We start from the raw sequence: 27,726 nt of genomic DNA on the forward strand, positions 1-27,726 counted from the left end.
AGAAGCTACCGAGTTAAGTTCACTAATCTCAGGAAAGTTTTCATATGCATCTAGTGAGGGACCATATACAGCATTGGGCAGATGAGGGTAATGTTATCTGTGAGAGTCAACATGGATTTGTGAAAGGGAGCTCTTGTTTTAGCAATATGCTAGCCTTTTATAATAAAGTTACAAGAACATTAGATGAGGGGAAAAGCATATACTGCAATTTTCTTAGATTTAGCGAAAGCATTTGACAGGGTGCCACATTATAAGCTGATATTTAAGTTGCAGCATATGGGTCTGGATGTCAGATTGGTCAACTGGATTCAGGATTGGCTGTCTGATAGGTATCAGATAGTTGTGTATGATGGAGCAGTTTCAAGGAGGCAGAGGGTTATAAGTGGGGTTCCACAGGGCTCAGTACTGGGACCTGTATTGTTTAACCTTTATATCAATGATATTGCCAGTGGATTGCAAGGGGATATTCAGTTGTTTGCAGATGATGTGAAGCTGGGAAGGATTATTAGTAATAGTGCAGATGTGGTAGTCCTGCAAGAGGATTTGAATAAGCTAGATAGATGGGAAAATGAATGGGGATGTCGGTTTAATGCAGCAAAATGTAAGGTCTTGAGGTTTGGGAAACATCAATTGGACACTGCATACTCTATGGGAGGAGCTATACTGGAGGGAGCAGGGTAGACAAAACATCTGGGGTTGATGATTGATAGAAACCTGAAATTCAGGGGACATATTGCAAAGGTGGTGAAGGTAACCCAGAGGATTGCTGTAATAATGAGAAGGACGCTGACCTGCAGAGATAAAACACTTATCATTCCCTTGTATAAGACCCTGATCAGACTACACTTGGACTATTATTCTCAGATTTGATCCCCAGGATTTGAAGGGGATAAATTAACCGTGGAAAGGGTACAAAGGCGGATAACAAAGATGGTTTCAGGACTGTACAATGATAGTTATGAGGATCGGCTGAGGGAATGTCGACTGCAGAGTTTGGTGGATAGAAGGAGAGGTGATATGATTGAGATTTTTAAACAGTTGAGAGGTGGTTACAGGGTTGACACTGGGGAGTTCTTTTGCTTGGTTGAACAGTGAGAAGGAGTCATGACAAGAGGCCATCCCTGGAAGTTACGAAAGGAAACTGAGCAAGAGGGTAAGGAGTGGTTTCTTTGCGTGGAGGGTGGTTGAACCGTGGAATGCATTGCCTAATGGAGTGGTGAAAGCGAGAACGGTCAATGAGTTTAAGGAGTGGTATGATAGACTTTGTGTTTCTTGGGGGGGGGCCTCCCCTCGATGAGTCTTGACAAACTTTATTATGTTCTTAGGAAGGACCTCCCACGTTGAGTCTTTTGACTCCATAGAGGCCTGAATAATAATAATAATAATCTTTAATTACTCTCCAAGAAAACAGAACTCTAACAAATGAAGTGCAGTATAACATATCTAGCCTTTGTATATGGAAATATTTTGTGCTTAATGAAAGGCAGGTGATATATGTTCCAAGGAGCAATATGGAATCTGCAGTAAAAAGTCCCTATATTGGAAATACATTTGGAACTGCTCAGTTTATGTATTCCTATTTTTCAAGTTTCTATTCCTATTCTTCATAACTACTGCAGAAAATTGAAAGATAGATGCATTAAGGAAATTGGAAGGCATATTCAAATATATTGGTCAAGTGAGATCTTTTCTTTAGCTATTGAACTGTTAATTCAGGCCTCCATGGACTCAAAAGACTCAACGTGGGAGGTCCTTCCTAAGAACATAATAAAGTTTGTCAAGACTCATCGAGGGGAGGCCCACCCCCCCAAGAAACACAAAGTCTATCATACCACTCCTTAAACTCATTGACCATTCTCGCTTTCACCACTCCATTAGGCAATGCATTCCACGGTTCAACCACCCTCCACACAAAGAAACCACTCCTCACCCTCTTGCTCAGTTTCCTTTCGTAACTTCCAGGGATGGCCTCTTGTCATGACTCCTTCTCACTGTTCAACCAAGCAAAAGAACTCCCCAGTGTCAACCCTGTAATTCTGAATGCTACATTCAGCTAAAAGTTCTGTAGTCTCACCAAGTAAAAGCTAAAAGTTCTGTAGTAACCAAGCACCACAAAGAATTCACTTTCAGTTAAATTCAGTAAAACTGAATTTAACTGAAAGTCAAAGTATGAGAGAATATTACTGAGCTCATTTATGTAATTCTTAAAATGACCATTTAATGATTCTTTGCATTATCTGTTATGTATAATTATGTGTTTACAGTAAATATTTTATTTATTTTTATTTTTTAAATTGATCCTGAAGTCAATGTGCCATCACAGATATGAATCTGAAACTTCCTAACCAACTAAAAATAAATATACTATTATCTTATTCCATGACTGTGATTGGAGGTTGGATATAGATAGGGAATATGGAGGTTGGATATAGTTAGGGAATAGCATACCTGGAACAAATAAAGCTTATTAAAATATAACACTTGTAGCATCTCATATACACTAATCTCCATCTTTTAAGTCAGAAAGAGGATTAAAACTGCACTTACTTGAGTATACCAAGTACTGGTTTTCAAATGAGCTTCTAGTATTTATATTTTTTTGCCAAGTTCTGTGTACATCTTGTAGTTACTATAAGCAAGTCAATTAAGTGTTTTAAAATACAAAGTTGAAACACAGTGAATTTATTAAATTAATAAATAAAATAAACTTACATCTTTAGTAAAATATTCAGTTTTAATGTTCTGCAGAGCAGTTAGAGCAGCAACAGAATACTTCTTCAGCTTTACATACTGCATCAATGTGGGAACTGTCTCTGGTATAGCAGCATTCCTTAGAGCTTGTAAGTACATCATTTTACAGGTTTCTGTGGTACACTTTTCCAACTCTGTGATTAAGAAAAGCTGCACTTGTTCCACCACCTGGAGGTAGTAAACATTAAAAAAATTTCTCATAAATTAAAATGAATATAGCTGAACTATAAATAAAAAAAAAACTAAATAAGCAATAGAAACAACCTGGGCTGCAAAGTGTTTGAGATTTCAGGGAGTTTAGTTTACTTGTGTATATTACACAATTTAGTTAATTATTTTTGTTCAGCAAAATCTTTCAAAATTGTATCAAATTTTAAATTTGTTTCATGATACAGCATGAAGCCCAGTTGAGTCCAATTAGCTAAAAACCACCCCTGTTAGAGCAACAGTCTAATGGGCAGCTGGAACACCTATTATTTAAGATAACTACTTCAGTAAATGAAGTCATTAATTTTAATTTCTTCATTTTGTTTGTTTGTCGAATAAATAAACAAAAGGGGAAAAATTAAAACTCACTGATGAAATGTAGCATATAATAATTATTGCTGTATTCATATTTTGCAATGGGCAAATAAGCTCCTTAGTTCCTTGTTATAGTGAAGAGAATTATGGTGTCAAATTCTCTTCACTTCATAAGGTCATGAAAGAGTGATGATGGAGAGTAAATTGAAGTTGGAGAACATTTTTCCCAAGTAACCAAGCACCACAAAGAATTCATGGGATAAATAAAGTTATTCTGTTTCTTTGTAAATGTCTTAATAACTTCAAATGTACAAATGTGTTCAGTTCCTGAGGGAAATGAGGAAAGGAAGTGTCAGAGGCAAATAACTAAATAATATTGGATCTATGGATTATAAGTAGAAATTCCAGATTTATAGGTTATAAAGTTAATAAACAGGCAAAAAAGGAAGGATACGACAAACATATTACTAAGGAATTTTAGAAGATACATGGAGAAATGTTTCAATGCAAAGCAGAAGATACAGAATAAGCAGTCAATGATAAAAAATAAATGTGTAGGTAGAAAGAAAAAGGTATGCAACTGGATATTTTTACTTATTTCAGTGGTACTGGTTTCGTGAAGGAACAGTGAGTGCATCAGTAAATGATATTAAAACATGTGTGGATGAGTGCAAGTCCTCCATGGAGATCTAATATTCCATGGACAAGCCCAAGTAATAATAGAAGCTCAATTATACTGCTCATAAAAAATATTGACTAGTCAGTATTTTAAGTAAGAGCATTAACACCAAAGATATCTTGACTCATCTAATGACACTCTCTCTCTCTCACACACACACACACTAAAATTTAAACCCCAATCATGAAGTTAGTAAAATTTAGCCATTAGTTAATGAATAAAATAGTAAGGGGTGCTTAAGGGTCAAAGCTGTATAACTGAGAGGAGACCTCCACATAGCCTTTAAAGGAATGCGGAGAACCGACCAGGGCTTCTGACCTAATGTCCAATCCTCACCTTCTCGTGGTGCACCCTGTTGGGTATCTACTTTGATACTCAACGAACGAGGATGGGCTGGCAATTTGGGATTTAGCCGACCAAATTGTATTCTTATTGGTTAAACCAAAATAAAAAATGATGGTACAACGTGACAAAATTTCATGCCGGCTGGGGCGTCGCCCGGTTAAACAAGGCCCCCGTTGTTTTGGCCAGGGAACCAGGGCGAACAGCGAAAAGTCAGCTACTGGAACAAATCTGAAAACAAACCCCAACTCAACATCACCAGAGTTAAAGATCGGTACTATCAACGTAAGAAGCCTAAATGGCAAAGAAATGGAGCTAGCTGAGGAATTAGATAAGTACCAGATCGACATAATAGGGGTGACTGAAACAAAAAAGACCAAAACTGGTGAGATCTTTCTGAGCAATAAATACAAAATGTTATATTCAGGCAATGACAATTAAGGAAAAGAAGGAGTAGCCATAGTATTCAACAGAAAATACGAGGCTAATCTTCTTGAATGGCAGTCAGTCTCAAGTAGAGTAATGTGGGCAAATATGAGAATGGGGAACTGGACAATGAGACTTATTTGTGCCTATGGTCCCACAGAAGGTTCTACTAAGGTAGAAGTGGAGGAATTTTTTGAGACTTTAGAAAAAGCAACTGATGGTACAACGTGACAAAATTTCATGCCGGCTGGGGCGTCGCCCGGTTAAACAAGGCCCCCGTTGTTTTGGCCAGGGAACCAGGGCGAACAGCGAAAAGTCAGCTACTGGAACAAATCTGAAAACAAACCCCAACTCAACATCACCAGAGTTAAAGATCGGTACTATCAACGTAAGAAGCCTAAATGGCAAAGAAATGGAGCTAGCTGAGGAATTAGATAAGTACCAGATCGACATAATAGGGGTGACTGAAACAAAAAAGACCAAAACTGGTGAGATCTTTCTGAGCAATAAATACAAAATGTTATATTCAGGCAATGACAATCAAGGAAAAGAAGGAGTAGCCATAGTATTCAACAGAAAATACGAGGCTAATCTTCTTGAATGGCAGTCAGTCTCAAGTAGAGTAATGTGGGCAAATATGAGAATGGGGAACTGGACAATGAGACTTATTTGTGCCTATGGTCCCACAGAAGGTTCTACTAAGGTAGAAGTGGAGGAATTTTTTGATGCTTTAGAAAAAGCAACTGACACAATGAAAAAGGAAAAGTTGGTCCTTGTTGGGGATCTAAATAGTAGAGTAGGAAATGATTGTGAGACATACAAAAATATTTTGGGAAAATTTGGAGAAAAGAGCAAAGCTAATAATAATGGCAAATATCTGTTGGATTTCTGCTCAGGACATGGACTGGTTATTACTAACACCATGTTCCAACATAAAAAGGTGCACAAATTCACATGGAGAGAAGAGGCTAGGAATAAGAAAAGCCTCATTGACTATGTTATTGTTGATAGTGATGTTTTCTCCCTGGTGCAGGACACCAGAGTGTACAGAGGATTTGAAATTGGAAGTGATCACTATTTAGTCTTGAGCAGGATAAAATTGAATTTCATATTGAAAAGCATAACATGTAAGAAAGTCTTAAAGCGAATAAAAGTTGAGCAGCTCTCAGATGTGAACTGTAGACTAAAATACAGAAATATTATTGAAAAGAAAATGAAAGAGTTTGAGAACAGGAATCAAACCTTGGAGATTCAGTGGCAAACTCTGAAGGAAACATTGATTGATTCTGCCACTCAGATGTGAACTGTAGACTAAAATACAGAAATATTATTGAAAAGAAAATGAAAGAGTTTGAGAATAGGAATCAAACCTTGGAGATTCAGTGGCAAACTCTGAAGGAAACATTGATTGATTCTGCCAGAGAGGCATGTGGTGAGGTTGTGTGCAAGGATAAAAAAATCAGAACTCCCTGGTGGACACAGGAAGTTAAAGAGGCAGTGAAGGAAAAGAAGAAAGCATATCAAACGTTCCTGGCAAATAAATCAGCTTTTACTCTTACAGAATACAGAGACAAATGTAAGAAAGCTAAACAGTGTGTAAAACTAGCTAAACAAAAGTCATGGGAGGACTTTGGCGAGAATATAGAAAATAAATATCAAGAAGGTGGCAAAATATTCTGGAGGTTGTTGAAGAAGCTTAGGAATGGAGGAAAGAGTGCTGTAAAAGGAATTAGAGATGATAAAGGTGAAATGAAAAGAGGAGAAAAAGATATCCTTGAAGTATGGAGTAATTACTTTGAAAAACTGCTAAATGAAACAAGCAGTGATGACAGCACAGTGATAAAAAACACTGACCAGGCATGCAGTCAGGAATTCATATCCATACTTGAAGTAGAAAAAGACATCAAAGGCTTGAAATGTGGAAAGGCAGCAGGGGTAGATGATATTCGACCAGAAATGCTGAAGTATGGTGGTATAAGAGTCTTACAGTGGCTGCACTGCATAGTTCAGAAAGCCTGGACAGAGGGACGAATTCCCGATGACTGGAGTAGAGCTCTCATAGTACCCATATATAAAAAGGGAAATAAAACTGAATGTGAGAATTACAGAGGTATTTCCCTACTGAGTGTTTCTGGCAAGATCTATGCAAGTATACTTGAGAAACGGTTGAGAAGAATTGTGGAAGAAAAGCTTGGTGAAGAACAAGCTGGATTCAAGCCAAATAGAGGCTGTCAGGATCAGATATTCACTTTACGACAAATAGTCGAGAAAGCATGGGAATATAACAAAGATCTGTATTTAAGTTTTGTCGATTTGGAAAAGGCATATGACAAGGTGCCAAGAGAGAAGCTATTCAATATGCTGCAGTTATATGGTGTCAATGGGGCATTATATCAAGCAATACTTAGCCTTTATTTGAGTTGTGAGTCAGCAGTTAGAATTGAAGGAAGTATGGGAAGATGGTTTAATGTTAAATCTGGTGTGAGACAAGGATGTACATTATCCCCTCTGTTATTCATTATCTATATGGATCACATTATGAAGGAATGTGGTATTAAACCTGATATCAAAATTGGAGATGTTAATGTCAGCTCTTTGCTTTATGCGGATGATGTTATACTTCTAAATAAATCCGCTACAAGTCTGCAAGATTCTCTGACTAAATTGAATAGCTGTTGTAATAGATATGGTATGAAGGTCAGCAATAAAAAGACAAAGACAATGAAAATAGGCAGAATCATTGAAAATGTCAACTGTGTTGTGAATGGAGAACCTGTGGAACAAGTAAAACATTTCAGCTACTTAGGCACGATTTTTACTGAAGATGGTAAACTAAATATAGAAATAGACAACAGAATCAGCAAAGCTGGTATCGTGGGAAGTCAATTGAATAAATTCATATGGAATAAGAAAGAAATTAGTCGGAACACTAAATTAGCTGTATACAAGACTGTGTTCAAACCAATTTTAACTTATGGATCTGAGAGCCGGGTCAGAAGTAAAACACTTGACCAAAGACTAGAGACCGCAGATATGAGAGTCCTGAGAAAGATTAGAGGCGTGAACAGATGGCATCAATGGCAATATCATATTAAAAATGAGGATATTAGGAAAGAACTTGACATTGTCAGCATCCAGGAATGCGTTAGCAGAGCTAATCTCAGATGGTATGGTCACTTAAATAGAATGGGAGAGGAAAGATTAGCAAAACAAGTGTTCTCTGCCAGGTTGGCAGGAAAACGACCCAGAGGAAGACCAAGATATAGGTGGATTGATACGGTACAAAGTGCCTTAGACGATAGAAATATAAGATCTGATAATGTTGGAGTCTTGACAAGTAACAGACTGATTTGGAGGAAAATTGTAGATAGGAAGTTAGTATTGATGTAATTTTTTCATGTAGTACTGTCATATCCTGTACACCCCTTGAGGGTACATGGCAGGAATTTGATGATGATGATGATAAAATAGTAAGGTATGTTGAAATCTAATTCCTTCCACCTGCTACTCATTTTCTGCATGTGCACAGAATGAAGTGAGTAGCAGGACACAATAACTGTAAATTATATATTTAGTTTAATCCTTTATCCAAGTGTAAAGGCTCCTTCAGGAGCAACTCGTGGCAAAGGTGGAAACCGGTCTGGGTAGTGATCCTTCCCATAATGCATAGTATTATACATGTCTGCAAGGAGATGTGCTTTGCATTATGGGATACTAAGGAAAGTGATGAGAACTTAGTCCACCTTTGCCAAGAGTTGTCCCAGTCCTGAAGATACTTCAGGCACAAACTTTGTTTGCTTACACTTGGATAAAGGATTAAACTAAATATATAATTTACAGTCTAAGCAAAAAAACTTTGGACACTAACTATTTTCAAGCATCTTTTACAACACTTCTGTTCACCATCTGTCATTATTAACAACATAAGCTATAAAATAACACACATCTAAACCATGAATCACTAAATTCAATATTAATATTTTTGAATAAAAATTAGTGTTATAAAAAATTAGATAAAACTCAAAACAAAGTGATATACCTGTCTTAATAATAGCCTATAAAGGTCACATTAAAATCAGAAAAGGTTTCTTCTTATTTTTCATTTTCACCTCCCCCCCACAGTCTTACTTTGAAACCAAAAGTTGTGGATTTTACTTTGTTGAATGGATGTTTGTGAAGGTAATTTGGGGTAGGTGACTTCACGTACATGTTGTGACATTTCTACCTGTTGGCAGCTGAAGTAGTATAAAACAATATTAGTCCAGAACATGATTTACTGGCTATATTAACCCTCCTAACTCCACCAATGGTACACTAATGTGATCAAGATTTCAGTCTATCATGGATGGGATTGCTTTTTTTTTTTTTTTTTTTTTTTTAATTACACTAGAATTGCTCCTTCAAGTAAGCAGAAGATAACAGGTACTAATGCTCCTGTATCTGCCACATCGGTAACCATTATGGAATCAATTCCATAATCTGAAAGTATGCATGCAGTAAATAGTGTTGAGACAAAAATAAATTAATGTAATAATAATAAAATGTACTTACATCACAGTTCTCAAAACACATCTTGTTATAAGTGTTTGTCAGTGCTCCTAAAGTATTTAAGACAGTTGTTTGAAGTTTCTCACTTTTTAATTTCTGTTTAGCAATTTCCTGTAAGAAACAAATCACAGTCAAGTAATATTTTATTCTCAATGAGAGTATTTAAGGAAAAAACAGTTAAAAAAACATGAATTAAGCAAATAAATCTTTATTAAACTGGTACATAACATTAGGAATATTTATTATTATTATTATTCAGGCCTCCAAGGAGTCAAAAGACTCTTCAAGGGAGGTCCTTCCTAAGACATAAGGTCTGTCAAGACTCATCGAGGGGAGGTCCCCCTGAGAAACACAGTCTATCATACCACTCTTTAAACTCACTGACCGTTCTCGCTCCCACCACTCCATCAGGCAATGCATTCCACGGCTCAACCACCCTCCACACAAAGAAACCACTCCTTACCCTCTTGCTCACAGTTTCCTTTCGTAACTTCCAGGGATGGCCTCTTGTCATCACTCCTTCCCGCTGTTCAACCAAGCGAAAGAACTCCCCAGTGTCAACCCTGTAACCACCTCGCAACAGTTTAAAAATCTCAATCATATCACCTCTCCTTCTATCCACCAAACTCTGCAGTCCACATTCTCTCAGCCAATCCTCATAACTATCCTTGTACAGTCCTGAAACCATCTTTGTCATCCGTCTTTGTATCCTTTCCACAGTTAATTTATCCCCTTCAAATCCTGGGGACCAAATCTGAGAACAATAGTCCAAGTGTGGTCTGATCAGAGACTTATACAACGGAATGATAACCCTCTTATCTCTGCAGGTCAGTGTCCTTCTCATAATAGCAGCAATCCTCTGTGTTACCTTCACCACCTTTGCAATACGTCCCCTAAACTTCAGGTTTCTATCAATCATCAACCCCAGATCACTTGTCTCCCCTACTTCCTCCAGTATAACTCCTCCCATAAAGTATACAGCATCCCATCGATGTTTCCCAAACCTCAAGACCTTACATTTTGCTGCATTAAACTGACACCCCCATTCATTTGCCCATCTATCTAGCTTATTTAAATCCTCTTGCAGGGCTACCACATCTGCACTATTACTAATAATCCTTCCCAGCTTCGCATCATCTGCAAACAACTGAATATCCCCCTGCAATCCACTGGCTATGTCATTGATATAAAGGTTAAACAATATAGGTTCTAGTACCGAGCCCTGTGGGACCCCACTTGTAACCCTCTGCCTCCTGGAAACTGCTCCACCATACACAACTCTCTGATACCTATCAGATAGCCAATCCTAAATCCAGTTGACCAATCTGACATTCAGACCCATGTGCTGCAACTTAAATATCAGCTTATCATGTGGCACCCTGTCAAATGCCTTTGCCAAGTCTAAGAAAATTGCAGTATATGCCTTTCCCTCATCTAATGTTCTTGTAACTTTATTATAAAAGGCTAGCATATTGCTAAAACAAGAGTGTCCTTTCACAAATCCATGTTGATTCTCACAGATAACATTACCCTCATCTGCCCAATGCTGTATATGGTCCCTCACTACTTTCTCCAAGATCTTAACTACTGATGACACACAGACTGGCCTATAATTAGACACTTCCAGTCTGTTACCACCCTTATGCAATGGCACTATCTTACCTTCCTTCCATTCCCTGGGCACCTTTGCCAAAGCCAGACTTTCATTGAAAAGCCACGTTAAAGGCACTGTCAATTCCCTAGCACATTCTCTCAAAACACGTGGTGAAATACCATCCAGTCCCACAGCTTTACTGACATCCAGAGTACTCAGTATCTGAAACACACTCTCCTCCTGTACCTCCAGACCTCGAACCAGTCCTATCCCTCTAGCATTAAAACTGACTCCTCTAGGATGAAATACTCCAATAAAGTGTTCATTGAACAATTCCACTATGTCCTCTGCATCAGTCACTCTATTCCCATTTTTATCCCACAATATCATTCTTCCACAGTCATTTCTCCTCCTACTGGCCACATAGCTAAAAAATTCCCTAGGATTTTCTTTGGATCTTAGGGCCAATCTCCTCTCATATTCCAGTTTCGCTTTCCCTACCACAGTTTAATAACTGAAACACTGTTCTCCAAACTTTCTCTGTTTCCCTTTTCCATCAGAATTTCATCATACTAAAATCAGTTTTAAATAATTTCAATTATTTTCTGCATAAGAGGAAGCAACAATTCATGGTGAATATATATTTTAGGTGAATTCCATCAACAAAAGAAGGGCTGTCAAAGTAATAGCCATTAGTACTGTGGTGAATGAAGCATTAAACAATCCAGATACCCTACCTTGAGAGCTAGCAGACATATTATTATTAATACACGACGCTTCCAGGGAGCCCTAAGACTCATCAAGGGAAGGCACCTACTCTACATCTCTCCGTCTTCGTCATCATTTATACAAGCACCATCTACTGCCTACCACCACCACCACCACTAGCATCTTCACAGATAATCACAAACATCTGTGCCCATGGTAAGATTCAAACCCACGGCCTTTTGGCTGGAGAGCGGATATGCTAATCACTTGGCCAACCAGGCCGGCAGTGTTGTGATTGTATGACAATCACAACAAACTGACTCACTATTATTATTAACAAACTTCTTTAGTTAAGTGTTCCTAGTGATCAGTGAGTAAAACCTCTACCATAAATGTGGTATAAATGCAAATCAGTTGGTGGAAAAGCTGTCCCTGGAAAAGCTACCAACAAACTTTCATAATCCATCTCTCACTCCTTCAGGTTATATTGGAGCACAATAATCATGTCCATTTTTGCCAGATAATGCTTGGTGAAGGACTAGTGGTATTGAGGCACTGTCGAGGCCATGGAATGGCAAAGAGACCAGCTGCTCTCTCTGTATGGGTGTCATGTTCACAAGTATCTCCACCCCCCCCCCCAATGCATGTCCCTACTCTTTAATTCCATTCAATAACAAACCATATATGAAAAATGAAACAGACAAACAATGAAGGTAACACTGAGAATATAATAAAGAAAGGAGAATATAATAAATATCCCTCAATAACCAGTTCACCCAAACAATTCAAATCAAACAATATTCAAAACTTACCAAAATCCCTACCAAAAAAAAAAAAAAAACATTTACACGTGCACTTCCCAAACATTCGTGGATAAATTCCAACAAATTACATTCATCACCACTTACAGACATCCAAACTAGATCTCCTTTTCTTAACAGAAACCCAAATTACAGTCACATCAACCACAGTTGACATTTAATACTCAAATTATACTCTTCATGATTAATTTTATCATAAAGGTGGCACCTGTGCCTTTGTATATTCTAACATTGTCTGTGAGAGAATGACAAATTTAGAATCAATACTTTTGACACTCTGGCTGAAGGTTTCCTTGTCCCACTTAGTAACAGTTATCTGCTGCATTTACTGGTCTCCAAACTGAAAACCACAAAATCTCTTCACCTTCATCTCAATGGCATTTACCATCAGCTACTCAAACAGTGAAGTCATTGTACTAGGTGACCTGAATGTCCAAATTCCAACTGGCTACCATTTTCCAACACTACAGATCAAGGTGGATGTGATGCTAAAGTTCCTGCTATAAGCACCCTAATGCAAATAATGCAACTACCTACTCTAATTCCAGATAATCCCCTTCATCATCATCAAATTCCTGCCATGTACCCTCAAGGGGGTATACAGGAATGCCGAATGACTTGCAGGGCTGCCACATCTGCACTAATACTAATAACCCTTCCCAGCATCACATCATTTGCAGATGATGTGAAGCTGGGAAGCTGAATATCCCCTGGCAAGCCCTTGACAATGTCATTGATATAAAGGTTAAACAATACAGGTCCTAGTACTGAGCCCTGTGGAACCCCACTTGTAACCCTTTGCTTCCTTGATATTGCCCTACCATACACAACTCTCTGATACCTATCAGACAGCCAATCCTGAATCCAGTTGACTAACCGACATCTAAATCCATATGCTATAAATTAAATATCAGCTTATGTTTCACCCTGTCAAACACCTTTGCAAAATCCAAAAGAATGGCAGTGTATGCCTTTCTCTTGTCACTTTATTATAAAAGGCAATCACATTACTTAAGCTAGATCACCCCTTAACAAATCCATATTGATTCTCACAGATAACATTACCCTCATCAGTCCAACACTGTACATAGTTCCTCATTATCAACTACTGATGACACCCAAACTGGCATATAATTAGACACAATACAGTCTGCCACATGCCCTTATGCAATGGCACTATCTTATCTTCCTTCCATTTCTTGGGTATCTTTCCCACAGCCAGACTTTCACTGAAAAGCCAGGTCAAAGGAGCTGTAAGTTCTTTAGCACATTCTCTCAAAACCCGTGGTGAAATACCATCCAATCCCACTGCTTTACTGACAACCAGTATTTGGAACATGCCCTCCTCTTGCACCTTTAATCCTCGAACCTGCCCTATCCCTCTAGTATTAAAACCTTCTCCAGGATGAAATATTCCAATAAAGTGCTCATTGAACAACTCTATTATGTCCTCTGCATCAGTCACTCTATTACATTTTTATCCCACAATGTCATTCTTCAACAATCATTTCTCCTCCTACTAGCCACATAGCTAAAAAAAATTCCCCCTAGGATTTACTTTAAATCTTAGGGCCAGTTTCTTCTTATATTCCAGTTTTGCCTTCCTCACCATACTAGTCAACTCTCCTGGCCTGAGTCTTATATTCATCATGCATCTGCTCCCCACCCCATCTCCTTATATCTCTTCCATAACATTTTTTCATCTGCAGTTTTTGTTTGATATTGTTTGTCATCCACTTTGCACCATATTATGTCCTCTTCTTCACTCGTGGAATACAGCTTACTATTACTGCTAACAAATATTCTTTCACAATTTCCTAAGCACTAATGATATCCTGGTCTTCCAATTCTACCCTATATGGAACTACCCCAAGTTGATATCTAAGACTATTATAATCACCTGCCTTATAATTCCACATATGTTCTCATTTCTTTGATACTCCTGCATGTCTATTCATCTTTCAAGTCAAAACCACACTGGGGAGAGAGATGTAATCTCAGTTAGTTATCAGCTCTTCCGATGCTATGACCAAATCCAAAACTCTTGAACCTCTTGTTCCCTCTATTACATGTTGTCTAAGACATTTTTCCCTCAAGAATTCTAGAAATCCCATTCCCTTATTACTACATGCATTTTCCTCTTCTGCGGTTTATACTGCTGTAGTTAAAATCTCCCATAGAAATCAGCTCAACTGCTTAACTGCTTAAACATCTCCTGCTCCTCATCCTCTGTACTCCTTAGCCTGTAGCAATATCCTACCAAATATCCTGTCTTGTCCACCTCTACCTCATACCATATGCTTTCAAAACCATTAGAGTCACTGCTTTCCAAAGCCTCCACTCTCACAGGAGATGTCATCACTTATCATAAGCAGTACTCCACATTTTTCCCTCCTATCCTGTTGAAAAATAGGCAGGATAGGAGGGGAAAATGTGAAAAATGAGAAAAAATCATCTTTATCAACCATGTCTCAGTGATCCCATAATCTTTGGCCAGGCTGACGTTATCAGCTACACAAATTCATCTCTTTTATTCAGGATACTCCTAGCATTAGCATAAAGCATAAAAATGTCACTGCTTCTATACTTATCATTATCCCTTTCAGACCCCACTGGACTCAGGGTTACCTGATGTTGTCCCTGCTTCCCCCAAACACCCATTCCCACAAGAGGCCACCCCTGCTATTTTGAAGCAAAACATTAGTAACATGTTATTTTGAACTAACATCATCATCATCTATCCACACTCTGGACTGATTCAAATGCTCCCAAAGGACTAAATACATCAGCCATTTTTGACATTTCTCTTCAAGCTCTTCTGCATCACAATAATATGAAATGATCTTCAGATATGAGGATAGTTCAATTAGCATTTTATACTTCTGAAACTAAAACTGTCACTTGCACATGCTTGCCAATCACATAGAAGAATGCTGCACAAGGTCCCCTGAAGACTAGAGAGGGAAAAATAGAACTTACACTGCATTAAATAAATGGCATATTGTTCTTTATATATTATTATTATTTGACACCTCCAGGGAGTCCATCGAGAGAGGGCACCTGCTATACAACTCTCTCCCTCCACCACTCAAACCACCAACTACACCAACGCCATCTACTGCCGACCACCACCACTAGTTTTTTCACAGAAAATCACAAGCACCCATGCCCATGGCAGGATTCGTACCTGCAGCCTTTTGGCTGGAGAGTGGATATGCTAACCACTCAGCCAGCCAGGCCGGCTAAATATATGAGGAAGATATATTCATGCATACCTTTCTTTTAAATAAATCAGAAATATTACTAAAATTAAGGGGATATTAAATCCCACATAGTTTTAAAACCGAATAAGAAACTCAAAGATAGGAATCAGAGAGTTTCTTGCCGAATATAGTAAACTATAAAGTATCGGCGAACACTAGCGTTAGCAAATGCAAGTGATCCTAGTACGTAGTACAATCTCGGGCAACTCGTTGCAAAGGTGAGTAAAGTTCAGATCGCTATTCTTAGGTATTATCCATAATGTAAAAACACATTTCCTAGGAAAAGTATGCTGTTATTACATTATGGAGGGAGGTCACCACCCAGACCGGTTTCAGCCTTTTTTGAGGCCTCATCAGTGAGTGGCTAGACCTAATACCGAAGTGTATAGCGAAAAGAACTTATATACTCTGTGAACGAGTTTTCCAAGTAGGTGCAACCATTAAGTTACTTAAGTATAAAGTGCTAATAAGCTTCATTTCGGCAATGAAAACATTACTAAAATTAAGGGGATATTAAATCCCACATAGTTTTAAAACCGAATAAGAAACTCAAAGATAGGAATCAGAGAGTTTCTTGCCGAATATAGTAAACTATAAAGTATCGGAGAAACTCTCTGATTCCTATCTTTGAGTTTCTTATTCGGTTTTAAAATTATGTGGGATTTAATATCCCCTTAATTTTAGTAATGTTTTCATTGCCGAAATGAAGCTTATTAGCTCTTTATACTTAAGTAACTTAATGGTTGCACCTACTTGGAAAACTTGTTCACAGAGTATATAAGTTCTTTTCGCTATACACTTCGGTATTAGGTCTAGCCACTCACTGATGAGGCCTCAAAAAAGGCTGAAACCGGTCTGGGTGGTGACCTCCCTCCATAATGTAATAACAGCATACTTTTCCTAGGAAATGTGTTTTTACATTATGGATAATACCTAAGAATAGCAATCTGAACTTTACTCACCTTTGCAACGAGTTGCCCGAGATTGTACTACGTACTAGGATCACTTGCATTTGCTAACACTAGTGTTCGCCGATACTTTATAGTTTACTATATTCGGCAAGAAACTCTCTGATTCCTATCTTTGAGTTTCTTATTCGGTTTTAAAACTATGTGGGATTTAATATCCCCTTAATTTTAGTAATGTTTTCATTGCCGAAATGAAGCTTATTAGCTCTTTATACTTAAGTAAATCAGAAATATTTAAAGTAAGGAAAATGCAAATGGTAATTCATGAATTGAATTTTGTTCAGCACTTACCAAGAGTTTGATAATAAAAGATTCACTTGGATGAGAGGACACAGATAAGCCCAAAAGAAAACGTTCTGCCAAATCAATATTTTTTCCGGTGAATTCCAATACTTCAAGGGCAGCTTCTATGGCATCATCTGTTTGTGCAGCAGCAACTAAATCTAACAACTGTGGTCTGTTAGAGAACATATCAAATTTTAGTTGAAAAAACTGAATATAATTCAGAAGGAAGAAATTTAAACACACACACACACACACAATCTGATTCACTAAAATAATTAAAATAACAAATAATACATATAAATTTATCTAATACTGAAATGCATTTGTGAGTTACTAGAGGAAATCAAACTGTTGCATTCCATAAGTTGGTATATTGGACTTTTATTCAAAACTGAATAATATTTCCAATGCTATAAAGTTTGGTGGGCAAAACTGCCCACTAAAATATATTTAATCCATAATTAAGCTTGAAATATTATTACTATTTTTATATGGGCACTCCATGGAGCCAAAAGACCCATCACGAGAGACCCACCTTGTCCATTAACACAATACTTATCATAAATCTCCTTAAACCTATTCACTGGTGGGGCACTCACAACCACCTCTAGCAATCCATTCCACTCTCCAAGAAAAGAACCTAAATCTGTACACCTTTACTAACCACACTCTTAGACAGCTTCCGCACGTGGACCCTAGTTCCTCCCCCTACTCCCGATATATCAAAAAATTTCTTTTGTATCAAATCTTATAGTATCCCTTTAATAACTTGTATAAGTTTCTATACTATCTCCTCTCCTCCACCTGTCATCTAAACACTGCAACTTACACATCCTCTTCACTTATTTCTGAATCCTTCCACCACCCAATCTCCAATAAATGCAGGTAACCGAATTTGTAAACGGTAGTCAACACGAGGCCAAATCATAGCCTTATAAAGAGGGATAATAACCTCCCTATCTACTTGTCAATGTACTCATCGGCATCCAAGTAATCCTCTGAGCTATTTTGCAAACTCTTGCAATATGTCCTTTGAATTTCAAATCTCTATCCACCATCATGCAATTCATGTGATAAGTATATATATAATAATGTATGATAATACAAAGTGGATATAATATACAAGGATAATAGAGTATATTACTTGAATTAAAAGTCAATGATGTAACACTTGATGCTAGTGAGAAACTGCCTAAATGAGGAAGGAAATTACTTTCCCCAGGTACTTTTTTGAAATATCAATTTTTTGAGTGCATTCTTTTCACTCCTTTGACAAACATTACTATAACTCAAAGGAGATCTCTGTATTTTAATTACAGTGAAATTAGCAAAACTGCTATGGCATCTGCTTCTGCATATAGACTTTTCTTTAAAGTGTTTCAATAAGCAACATGTATAAATCTTAGATAAGCTATTAAAAAATTACAAACAATAACTACTTACAAAATCTTTCCATTCTTCTTCATTGTTAAGACTTCAGTAATTTCATTTTTTGGAGAGATGCGAAACTGCTCGAGTAGTTTCAAAAATGCTGATGCTGACTTTATTTTTGCAAGATTATTTACCTTCAGGCTGTCTTTGTAACTATTCACATATTCTGAAAGCTTAAAATTCATTATCAGTTAAAAAAAAAAATTCAACAGCATATACAGATCAAAAGACCAATTGGAAATTACTTGTTACAGTTTAATACAGGTGCTTTAATATTTAAACAATTTGACAAAGTTAAAAAACAAACCTACTTTAGCAGCATTTATAATTATAGCACTATTAAACCTCTATTGAATCAAATGCCACATGAGAAAAGAAAGGTCCTCACCATCACAAATGCTCATCAAACCACACCTTAAACTGATCTGCTATTCACCCACTACAATCCCAGGCAAAGTATTCTGCTCAACAGCTTTTTAATTTTCTTGCTCACCAATTTTCCCCAAAAAAATCAATTCTGCTTTAATCTGGTCCATGCTTCCTCACCAACTTGTCTCCATCATATCAATTATGCTGCTCCTTATCTATCAGACTCTAAACAGAGTGCAGATAGTCAAATTCACTGCTCAATATGAGACCACTACTGACTTACCAGAGGTTTAAAGAAACTATGTTTAGCCTGGGTGGGGGGGGGGGGGGGGAATTAGTGAACTATTTAGCTTTTATGCTACAAAGAGTAGCAAACGTGCTATACATTACTATAGGTTACAACCATTCATGGCAAGAGTGATTTTAAAAAAAAAAATGCCATTTTCTTAAATCTGTCGTCACATCCAACATTACACAGATTTAACACTAACTTAGCAAATCTTCTCTGGATCCTCCATAGCTGTACTTCATTCTATTACCACCACCACAGAAAAATAATTCATTGACCAATATTTGGCTGGATTTTCCATATTGCATTTTCAGAGTACAGATTAAACACAACACTTAATAAGATAGTTATAGAAACAATTCTAATTGCATCTAAAGGGAATTATTGTTGGAAATATCTATAGAGATACAGACTGGAAGGAAGAATGATCATATTGCAAGAGGGAAATAGAATTTATACACCTGCTAAAAGATAATTACTTAAGGCAGCATCTGATGAAGGGGGAGACTAGGGGGTGGGAGAGTATTGGACCTGGTCAGAGTATCAAAAGAGCTATCCATAACCAATTTAATATAAGCTTAGGTGTTGATGGTTATTCATGACTTATATCATATTTCCAAATCTAGGGACACAAAACACGTTGAAATGATTATTTTACTTATTATTAATAAAATAACACTTGACGTTTCGACCCCTGTATTGAGGTCATCATCAGAAGGATACATGTGTATATGAAACCAAGCTACATGTTCTTGCACTCTATAAAGGTAATTTAAATCTATGCTGTTAATCTTTTTCTTAGCCTGACCTCTAGTGATAATTTTTTTTTAAATAAATAAATAATTAATAAATAAATTAAATAAAAAACTACAATAAACTCTGCTAAAGTCCTCCTAGTAAGATTACTAAGATTCTTCTGGATTTGTACAGTTAAGATAGTTATACTACAATTTTCTTCTGGTTTTGTACAGTTCAAGTTGCTATTGAATATTAAAAAAAAAAAAAACACTTCAAGTCTTCTTGTATTGAGATTTTTCTTTGTCTTGTTCTAGTTGCTATAAAGGTTGCAAATGGGTCCACCACATCCTTGGAATGGTTAGACCATTTTTGTTCAGATTTGGATTATCTTTAAATTTCCTCTCGAACCAGGTTTTGGTACGGTGTAGGGCATCTTTCCAATCAATTCTGTAGTATGTTTGGAGTGAGTGGTCAGAAAGGCCAGTTTTTCCAAAATGGAGGTATTTAATCTGTCGTTTGGGTTTCGTCCTTCCTAATTAGGATGGTTCGCCCTGTTTCCCCTATGTATGATAGGTTACATGTGCATTGTATTTTGTAAACCCCTGGGTTGGCTAGGCGCGGAAGAGGATCTTTGGAAGAACCGAGTAGTTGTCTTAATTTTGTGAAGGATTTAAAGGTGGTTTTGATGTTGTATTTTGTGTAGTGTTCTCTCTATTTTTTCGGAAATGCCTCTAACATAAGGTATGGCAATAGCATTCTTGACATTTTTTTGTTTTTAATGGTATCTCTGTGGAGGATCTTGTGAATAGATTTTTTACTGTATCCATTTTTCATAAATGTATGGTTGATGATCTTGTATTCCTGGTTTAGAGCTTGTTCATTTGAACAAATTGTTTGAGCTCTGTGTTTAAGGGTGCTTATGATCCCTAGTTTGAGTTAGGTGGTGATAAGAATTTTTATGTATATACCGGCCTGTGTGTGTGTAGATTTGTGGTAGACTGAGAAGGAAAGACAGCCTGAGGGAAGACGTTTGATGAGTGTGTCTAGGAATGGGAGAGAGTTGTTTTTTTTCAATTTCAATGGTGAATTGGATACGTTTGTGTTGTTTGTTCAGGTGGCTAAGGAATGTCTTTAGTGCTTCGCGGCCGTGGGGTCAAATGGCGAAAATATCGTCAACGTATTCTGAGCCAAATTTTGGGCTTTAGGCACACTGACTCTAGAGCTCGTTGCTCAAAGTCTTCCATATAAAAGTTAGCTATTGGGGAGTAAAGTGGTGAGCCCATGGCTGTACCCTCTTTTAGAAGGTAAAAATTGTTTTGTCACACGAAATATCCGGAGCATAATACGTGGGCATAGAGGGACGTGATGTCATGTGGAAATATGTTCTGTAGGAGCAAGATAGTATCATTGATTGGGACATTGGTGAAAAGGGAAGTTATGTCAAAGCTGACTAATAAATCTTGATCGTTGAGTGTAATGCTTTTAATTTTGTTTATGAAATGTTGTGCATTTTTTATGAAAAAAGGGAATGACCTACCAATTCCTTGAGTGTGGCCGCTAATTTTTTGGCTAAGTAGTAATTTGGGCTGTCAATTCCTTCAACAATTGGACATAGTGGTGTGTCGGTGTGTCTGTTTTGTGTATTTTTGGCAGGCCATAAATTCTGGGTGCATGGGCATGATGAGGTATTAGTTTTTTTGGTTGTTTCTTCTGGCCATGTGTTAACATTTATATTTCCGAACAAATTCGGAAATATGAATGCTGACCACCATGTAATCTTAAAAGAAAGATTCATGACTTATTTTTAATGGATATTAACAACACCAAATAAACTATTTTATAAAAAGATCTTTTTATAAAATAGTTCGTTTGGTGTTGTTAATAATTTTAAAAATAAGTCATAAATATCCATAATATCCATAATAATCTATTTATTTGTTACAATAAAGTGACAGCTTCATTGGACAAGAGAGATGCATATTTAAATAATTATAATACTGGAATTAACTTGCAAAATATTATTTATTAGTATAGTTTTCACCTGAGTATCACAAGCATCTTCAGTAAAAAGCCAACAGAAAATAACTGACAATTCCAAAAGGTGCCACCTAAGTAGCTAATGTAAGATAACTAAAAAAAAAAAAGTTATTAAATTTCCTAACATATTAAAAATAATAAAATAAAATAAATAAATAAAATATGCACACACACACAATTAAAAAAAAAAAAAATTTAAAAATTAAATAAATAAAAAAGTTAGTACTTTAAATCAGCTAATCTTTCCAATCTCCCAAAAGGGACTAGACATAGACCATCAGATCTGTTTAAGTCAGGAGAGTGAAGTAAAGTTTCACATGAAACAGAGATGCACTAAGTATACACAGTAGTATACTTAGATTTTGCAAATATTTTTGATAGATTACCACATAAGTTGAAAGTCAAACTAAAGCAAATGGGATTGGATATCAGATTAGTGCATCAGACTCTAGATTGCCTCTCTGATAAATATCAGCAAGTTGTGTATGGAGGTGAAATATCCTGAAGAGGAAAGTCACTAGCAGTGTTTCCTCAGAGTTATGTTTTAGGGATATTGCTGTTTAACCTGCATGTTAATGATATTTTAGAAGATTTGAATGGGGGACATTCAGTTGTTTACAGATGATGCAAAGTTGGTAAGTAAGAGAAGTAGAGTAGATGTTGTGGCATTACAAGAAGACTTGAATAGACTGAGTGAATGAGCATGAGAGGGGAGAGAGATGCCAGTTCAATGTTACAAAATGCAAGGTCTTCTTGGCTTCGCATATTAAGCAGTTGTTTGCCTGTAATGTTTTCAAGTTTAAAAAGGCTTCTGCCCATCTCCTCCTGGGTTTTCCTTTTGATCAGTGTCTTTTTGGTTTATATTTCCAGGCAATATTTGGCCATCTGTCCTCATTCATTCTTTCTACATGATTTCTCCAGTTCTTTCTACAGTTTGTGATGTCTTCTATTATGTTAATTATGGATAATTGTTTTATTATTTCTTCATTTCTTGTCTATTCTTATAGCCTCCAAGTCCATGTTTCACTGCCATATTTCAGAACTGGTTTGGCTATTATTTTATATAGTTTTATTTGAGTTGTTCTAGACATCTGTTTATTGAAGTGTCTGTTCAAAAATCCAATGACTGCTAGGAATTTTTGCTTTTTATATACAATATCAATTTCTCCATTGGGGCTTATGTAATTTCCTAGATATTTAAATTTGTTCACTTGTTCTATTACTTTGTTGTGGATGACTAGCTTGCATCTTTTAATTTCTTTACATTGAAATGCTATTGATTTTGTTTTACAGTAGTTATTGAGATTTTCATGTCATACTGTCCTATTGTTTTGTTCACTATATGGATTTTCCTGTAATTGGTCTTCATTTTCAGCAAATAACTCTATCGTCAAGATACAAAAGACTGGTTAATTCTTTATTTCCTGTTTTAATTCCTATGATTTTATTTTTCCTCCACTCTCTTGTAATTTTTTCCATATATACAGTGGTACCTCAACTTACAAACTTAATTCATTCCTGACCGTGGTTCGCATATCTCGAAACCCAATTTTCCATTATATCTTACGGGAAATCAATTAATCCATTCCCAGATTCAAAAATTAAAAAAAAAAAATCTGAAAAATAAAAAACTATCTCAACTAAATGAAGAAAATACAAAGAAATGGAGAAGGAGTGAGAAGGAGCATTTTTACACTATAAATATGCATTTTGTATACCATTACATTAATTTTTATTATGAAATCTTTGGTTTTACATGATTAGTATGAAAATAATCTTCCATTAAATTGTAAAAAAAAAGCAATTTTCTTGTGGCTGGTTTTGTGGTTCAGGAGTTTGATTTGTTGTCATCAGTTGCCTTTTTTTTTTTTTTTTTTTTCCTCTTAGTGAGGGAGGTTTAAAAACCTATCCATTGTTGACTGAATCTATCGTTTCCTTAACACCCTTCTAAAGTGATTAATGACACTGTCACAAAATAAAGATTTATTATTACATAGACCATATATTTACAACGTACTTAAGCTCTTACAAATTGCCTACCGGTTTCGCTAGTAACTGACCAGCTTTCTCAAGGCTTGCATAGTACAAAAAAGAGGTAAATGCAAAAAAGGTTTCAAAATACAAAGAACCGTTAGTACCTGTTGGGTAGCTAGGGTAACCCGTTCGCGTGACATAATTACTCAGCATCATGAACACGCGTTACATGCAAATGCGTAATATGATTATTTGCGTACTGTAGTTCTGTTGAACTGAGGGAGTTAATTAGATTTTTCCAGGTATCGTTCAGAATGGCCCCTTGATTCCTGTTTAGGTTACTTCCCATACGTAGTACAACTGCCGCTTCTTTAAATACTCAATGCCTGTAATCCTCGTCTACGTAGGGCATGGAGCTGTTATTCCAGTCTATAGTGTGGTTCGAAGTTGAAAAGTGATGTGCCAATCCTGAGGTGATCGTTCTGTTGTGATTAACATCGCCTATATGTTCTTTCTGTCTTATTTCCAGGCTTCTCGAAGTCTGTCCGATATAGGAAAGACCGCATGTGCATGGAATATTATACACACCTGGATATTTATAAAATGGCACACTGTCTTTAGGGGATCTTAGGACCTGTCTTATGCTATTTGTTGGTTTAAATACAACCCTGATGTTATGTGTTTTTAACAATCTTTCAATTTTTCGCCGATGTCTTTGCTACTGCTAGTGGATGGCAAGTCCTGCGAAAGATCATTGTAAATAGTTTGAGCTTGTAAACAGATCATGTCATCCCCCAAGATGACACGATAGATACTCCTTTGGCCACATCCAGTTCCTTATAAAAATCTTTCTTGACAATTATAGCTATGGTGGATTTGGACAAGACATACTGCTTGCACAGATCACTTTGCCTGACTACTTTCTCATATTTTTCCAATATCTTTCTTAATTTCTATTGTGATTTTCATCTTCTCTTCTTTCTTAGTTTTCTTTGGCCCCATGTTGAAAATAATATGCTGATCAGTGAAATGATGCTTATTTGTAAAACACATCACTTATAATAAAAAGAAATACATACAGTACATATAATAAATACAAACCTAAAAAAACTTCACTAAATGTATTGTTTGTTTACACAAATACCGAAATAGATACACAAAAAAGCAAATACGTGCAGTGTTCATTGTATTTCAGATAAATACGGCGTAGTAACAACAATCGTTATTACACTAGAGATGGTTCAGAGTGCGCTCAGCTAAATGTGCATACATATATGCTGGTGCTGTACTCTTCATTAAGTCTGTTTCTAGTACTAGGGGCAAAAGTTTAAAAAAAGTATAATGTAAAACAGGCTTTAGTTCATTTTAAAAGAAAAGCATCATGGTTCGTATCTAGAGGTCAAAATGGGATATGAAAAAAGTTCGTATCTCGAAAAATTTGTATGTTGAGTGGTTCGTAAGTCAAGATACCACTGTATATTGAAGGGTATTGGTGATAATCCATTTCCTTGAATGAGACCTCTATTGGTTTTAATTTTTTTGGTTGTTTTATTATTAATTTTAATATAGCTTTCTTCCATTATATTTGCAATTGCTTTTGTGGTAGAGCTTTCAATTCACACAGTATATAGAATAATTTTGTTCTGATGATTTGATTGTATGCTTTCTCATAATCCAGGATGGCCATACATGTTGGCAGGTTAAATTCTATTCTCTTTTTTTATAATTTGTTTGTGCATAAATGGCCTGGTTGACAGAGTGGTTAGCATAATCTGCTCTCCAGCCAAAAAGCTGTGGGTTCGAATCCTGCTTTGTGCATGGATGTTTGCAATTGTCTGTGAAAATCTAGTGGTGGTGGGTGGTAGATGCCGTTGGTGGAGACAGTTGTAGAGAGGGTGCCCTCCCTCGATGAGTCTTTGGACTGCCTGGAGGTGTCATGTAATAATAATAATATATATATAAATAAATATGGGATCTGTGCAGGATCTTCCTTTCCTAAAACTGCATTGTTCTTCTCTAATAATTTCCTCTGCCCATGGTGTTAATTTACTTTTAATTATATCTAGATATATTTTATAGCACTTATTTAATAGGGATATACCTCTGCAATCCTTTTTTTTCCTTTTTTGAATATATTTATGACCTTATGAATATGTTTAATGTAAGGTCTTAAAATTTGAAAAACAATGGGATGTAGAATTCACTTATGGTTGGGATATATATTGTTGAAAACAGAGGAAATAAGAGATCTTGGGGTGATGGTGGATAAGGATCTAAAATTCAGAGGACACATTGCTAAAACTGAGAGGACAATACAATGAATTCTGGCAATGGCGCAAAGAACACCAACTTGTAGAAGGAAGGAGATTCTGGTTATATTGTATAAGGCCTTGATTATGCCAGTAGTCCATGCATAAATTTGCTCACCTGGTTTTCAAAGTGATGAAGAGATGTTGGAAAGGATCCATAGGCTAACGTAGTTTCTGATCTTTGAAATGTTGAATTTGAAGAAAGGTTGAGAAGATACAATTTATAGAGTAATGGATAGGAGGAAGAGGGGTGATATGATAGGGATGTAAAAGTTGGTAAGGGATTATGACAAGATAAGTCATTTGTCATAAAGTGATTGGAGATTGACAGGGACAAGAGGTCATTCCCTGGAAGGGCATGTGTTTTGCATGTAGAGTTATGAATGATTGGAATTCATCATCTGAGAGCATGATATCTTTAAAGAATTTCAGTATGTTTAAGGCATGGAATGATGAGCTGCATATATGACAAAGGGACCTTTTGCAAAGAGTTACTCCATGGGGGGCGGTCTTGAAATAATAAAGATATGTTCATAAACAATGAGAGATTAGCAAAACAAGTATTCAATGACTGATAGGCTGACAAGAAGAGTCAGAGTAAAAACAAAGATCCAACTGACTGATGTAGTTAATAATTGGAGAGCCAACAAATAACATTAATATGGAAGAAAAAAAAATTTTGACAGAAATCAAATATGCTGTAAGCTTCATTATGTTGTACTATCATAGAAACACAAACCTCTTGAGGGTACTTACTAGGAAATTGTGAGAATTAAGAAATTATCTAATAATTAAAATCTAATACAATGAGAAGCCACTTTCATCACTATACTAAACATCATTCCTACACTCTAAGAAGCATTAATAAACAAACTTTCTTTTTGGAGACTACCAGGAAATATACTCGTCAGAATGTACATTGAGAGTATCCTTTATATTGATGAAACCTCAGATTCCAGCACTATTAGTAAATTCTCAATTTTTCATTATTAGAATCAACAACTTTCATGACTCTGGAGGTTTGAAATGTTAATCAAATATATTGAGATGCTCTATTTTAATAACAGAAGTTAACTGCTATAAAAATAGTCCTTTAAATAATGGTATTATTAGTTGTAGTAATTAAATTATGGTTACTAACCCAAGTTCTGGTTATTCCATAACTATTGCTTGGACAAGTAATTAAAAATGTACCTATCCATTACCAGGTAATTATATGTAAACATAGCAGTGCTGAAAGTAAAAAAAAAATATCCCATATAAAGATATGATTGTTCAGATAGCAATTAAATCATGTGGCTACATATTCAGAATTAATTTCAATTAAAATTTAGTTGTCCGCATCATAAAAGCCAACTTACAGGTCTGCAGTTTTCAATGCATCTCCGAGACAAGATCTGAGCATTAAGGTTATCTTCGACTAACAAAGAACCTGGAGTTGGGGAAATGCAAATCAATTTTACACTTCTAAAGAAAACATCAAAATTATGATAAAGTTTTAACTAAAGTATGAAAATGAAAAAAAAACAGTAAATCCTAAATTTCCTCCAAAGCATACATATACAGGCATACCTACTTAAATATTTAATAAAATTAAGTATACTATAAAGTAACATAAAATTCAGTATCTGTATAAGAACTACATTATTGTAGTTATAAGGCATTGGTAGCA

General features: G+C 36.2%; 1 protein-coding gene across 1 annotated transcript in view; it reads right to left on the reverse strand.

The window, feature by feature from the left end:
* The window catches only part of LOC150104452 (microsomal triglyceride transfer protein large subunit-like), a 278,438-nt gene that overhangs the window by 142,812 nt on the left and 107,900 nt on the right, over positions 1–27,726 (reverse strand). The window contains exons 7-11 of the mRNA XM_090395154.1: positions 27,416–27,486; positions 18,351–18,511; positions 16,914–17,079; positions 9,272–9,379; positions 2,713–2,919 (exon numbers count right to left, since the gene is read on the reverse strand). Coding sequence (XP_090251280.1) covers positions 2,713–2,919; positions 9,272–9,379; positions 16,914–17,079; positions 18,351–18,511; positions 27,416–27,486 — 713 coding nt within the window. The remainder of the gene's footprint in view (positions 1–2,712; positions 2,920–9,271; positions 9,380–16,913; positions 17,080–18,350; positions 18,512–27,415; positions 27,487–27,726) is intronic.

The sequence above is a fragment of the Typopeltis vanoorti genome, chromosome 7, assembly GCF_054136105.1.
Source record: "Typopeltis vanoorti isolate ZY-2024b chromosome 7, IOZ_Tvanoo_1.0, whole genome shotgun sequence".
Lineage (NCBI taxonomy): Eukaryota > Metazoa > Arthropoda > Arachnida > Uropygi > Thelyphonidae > Typopeltis > Typopeltis vanoorti.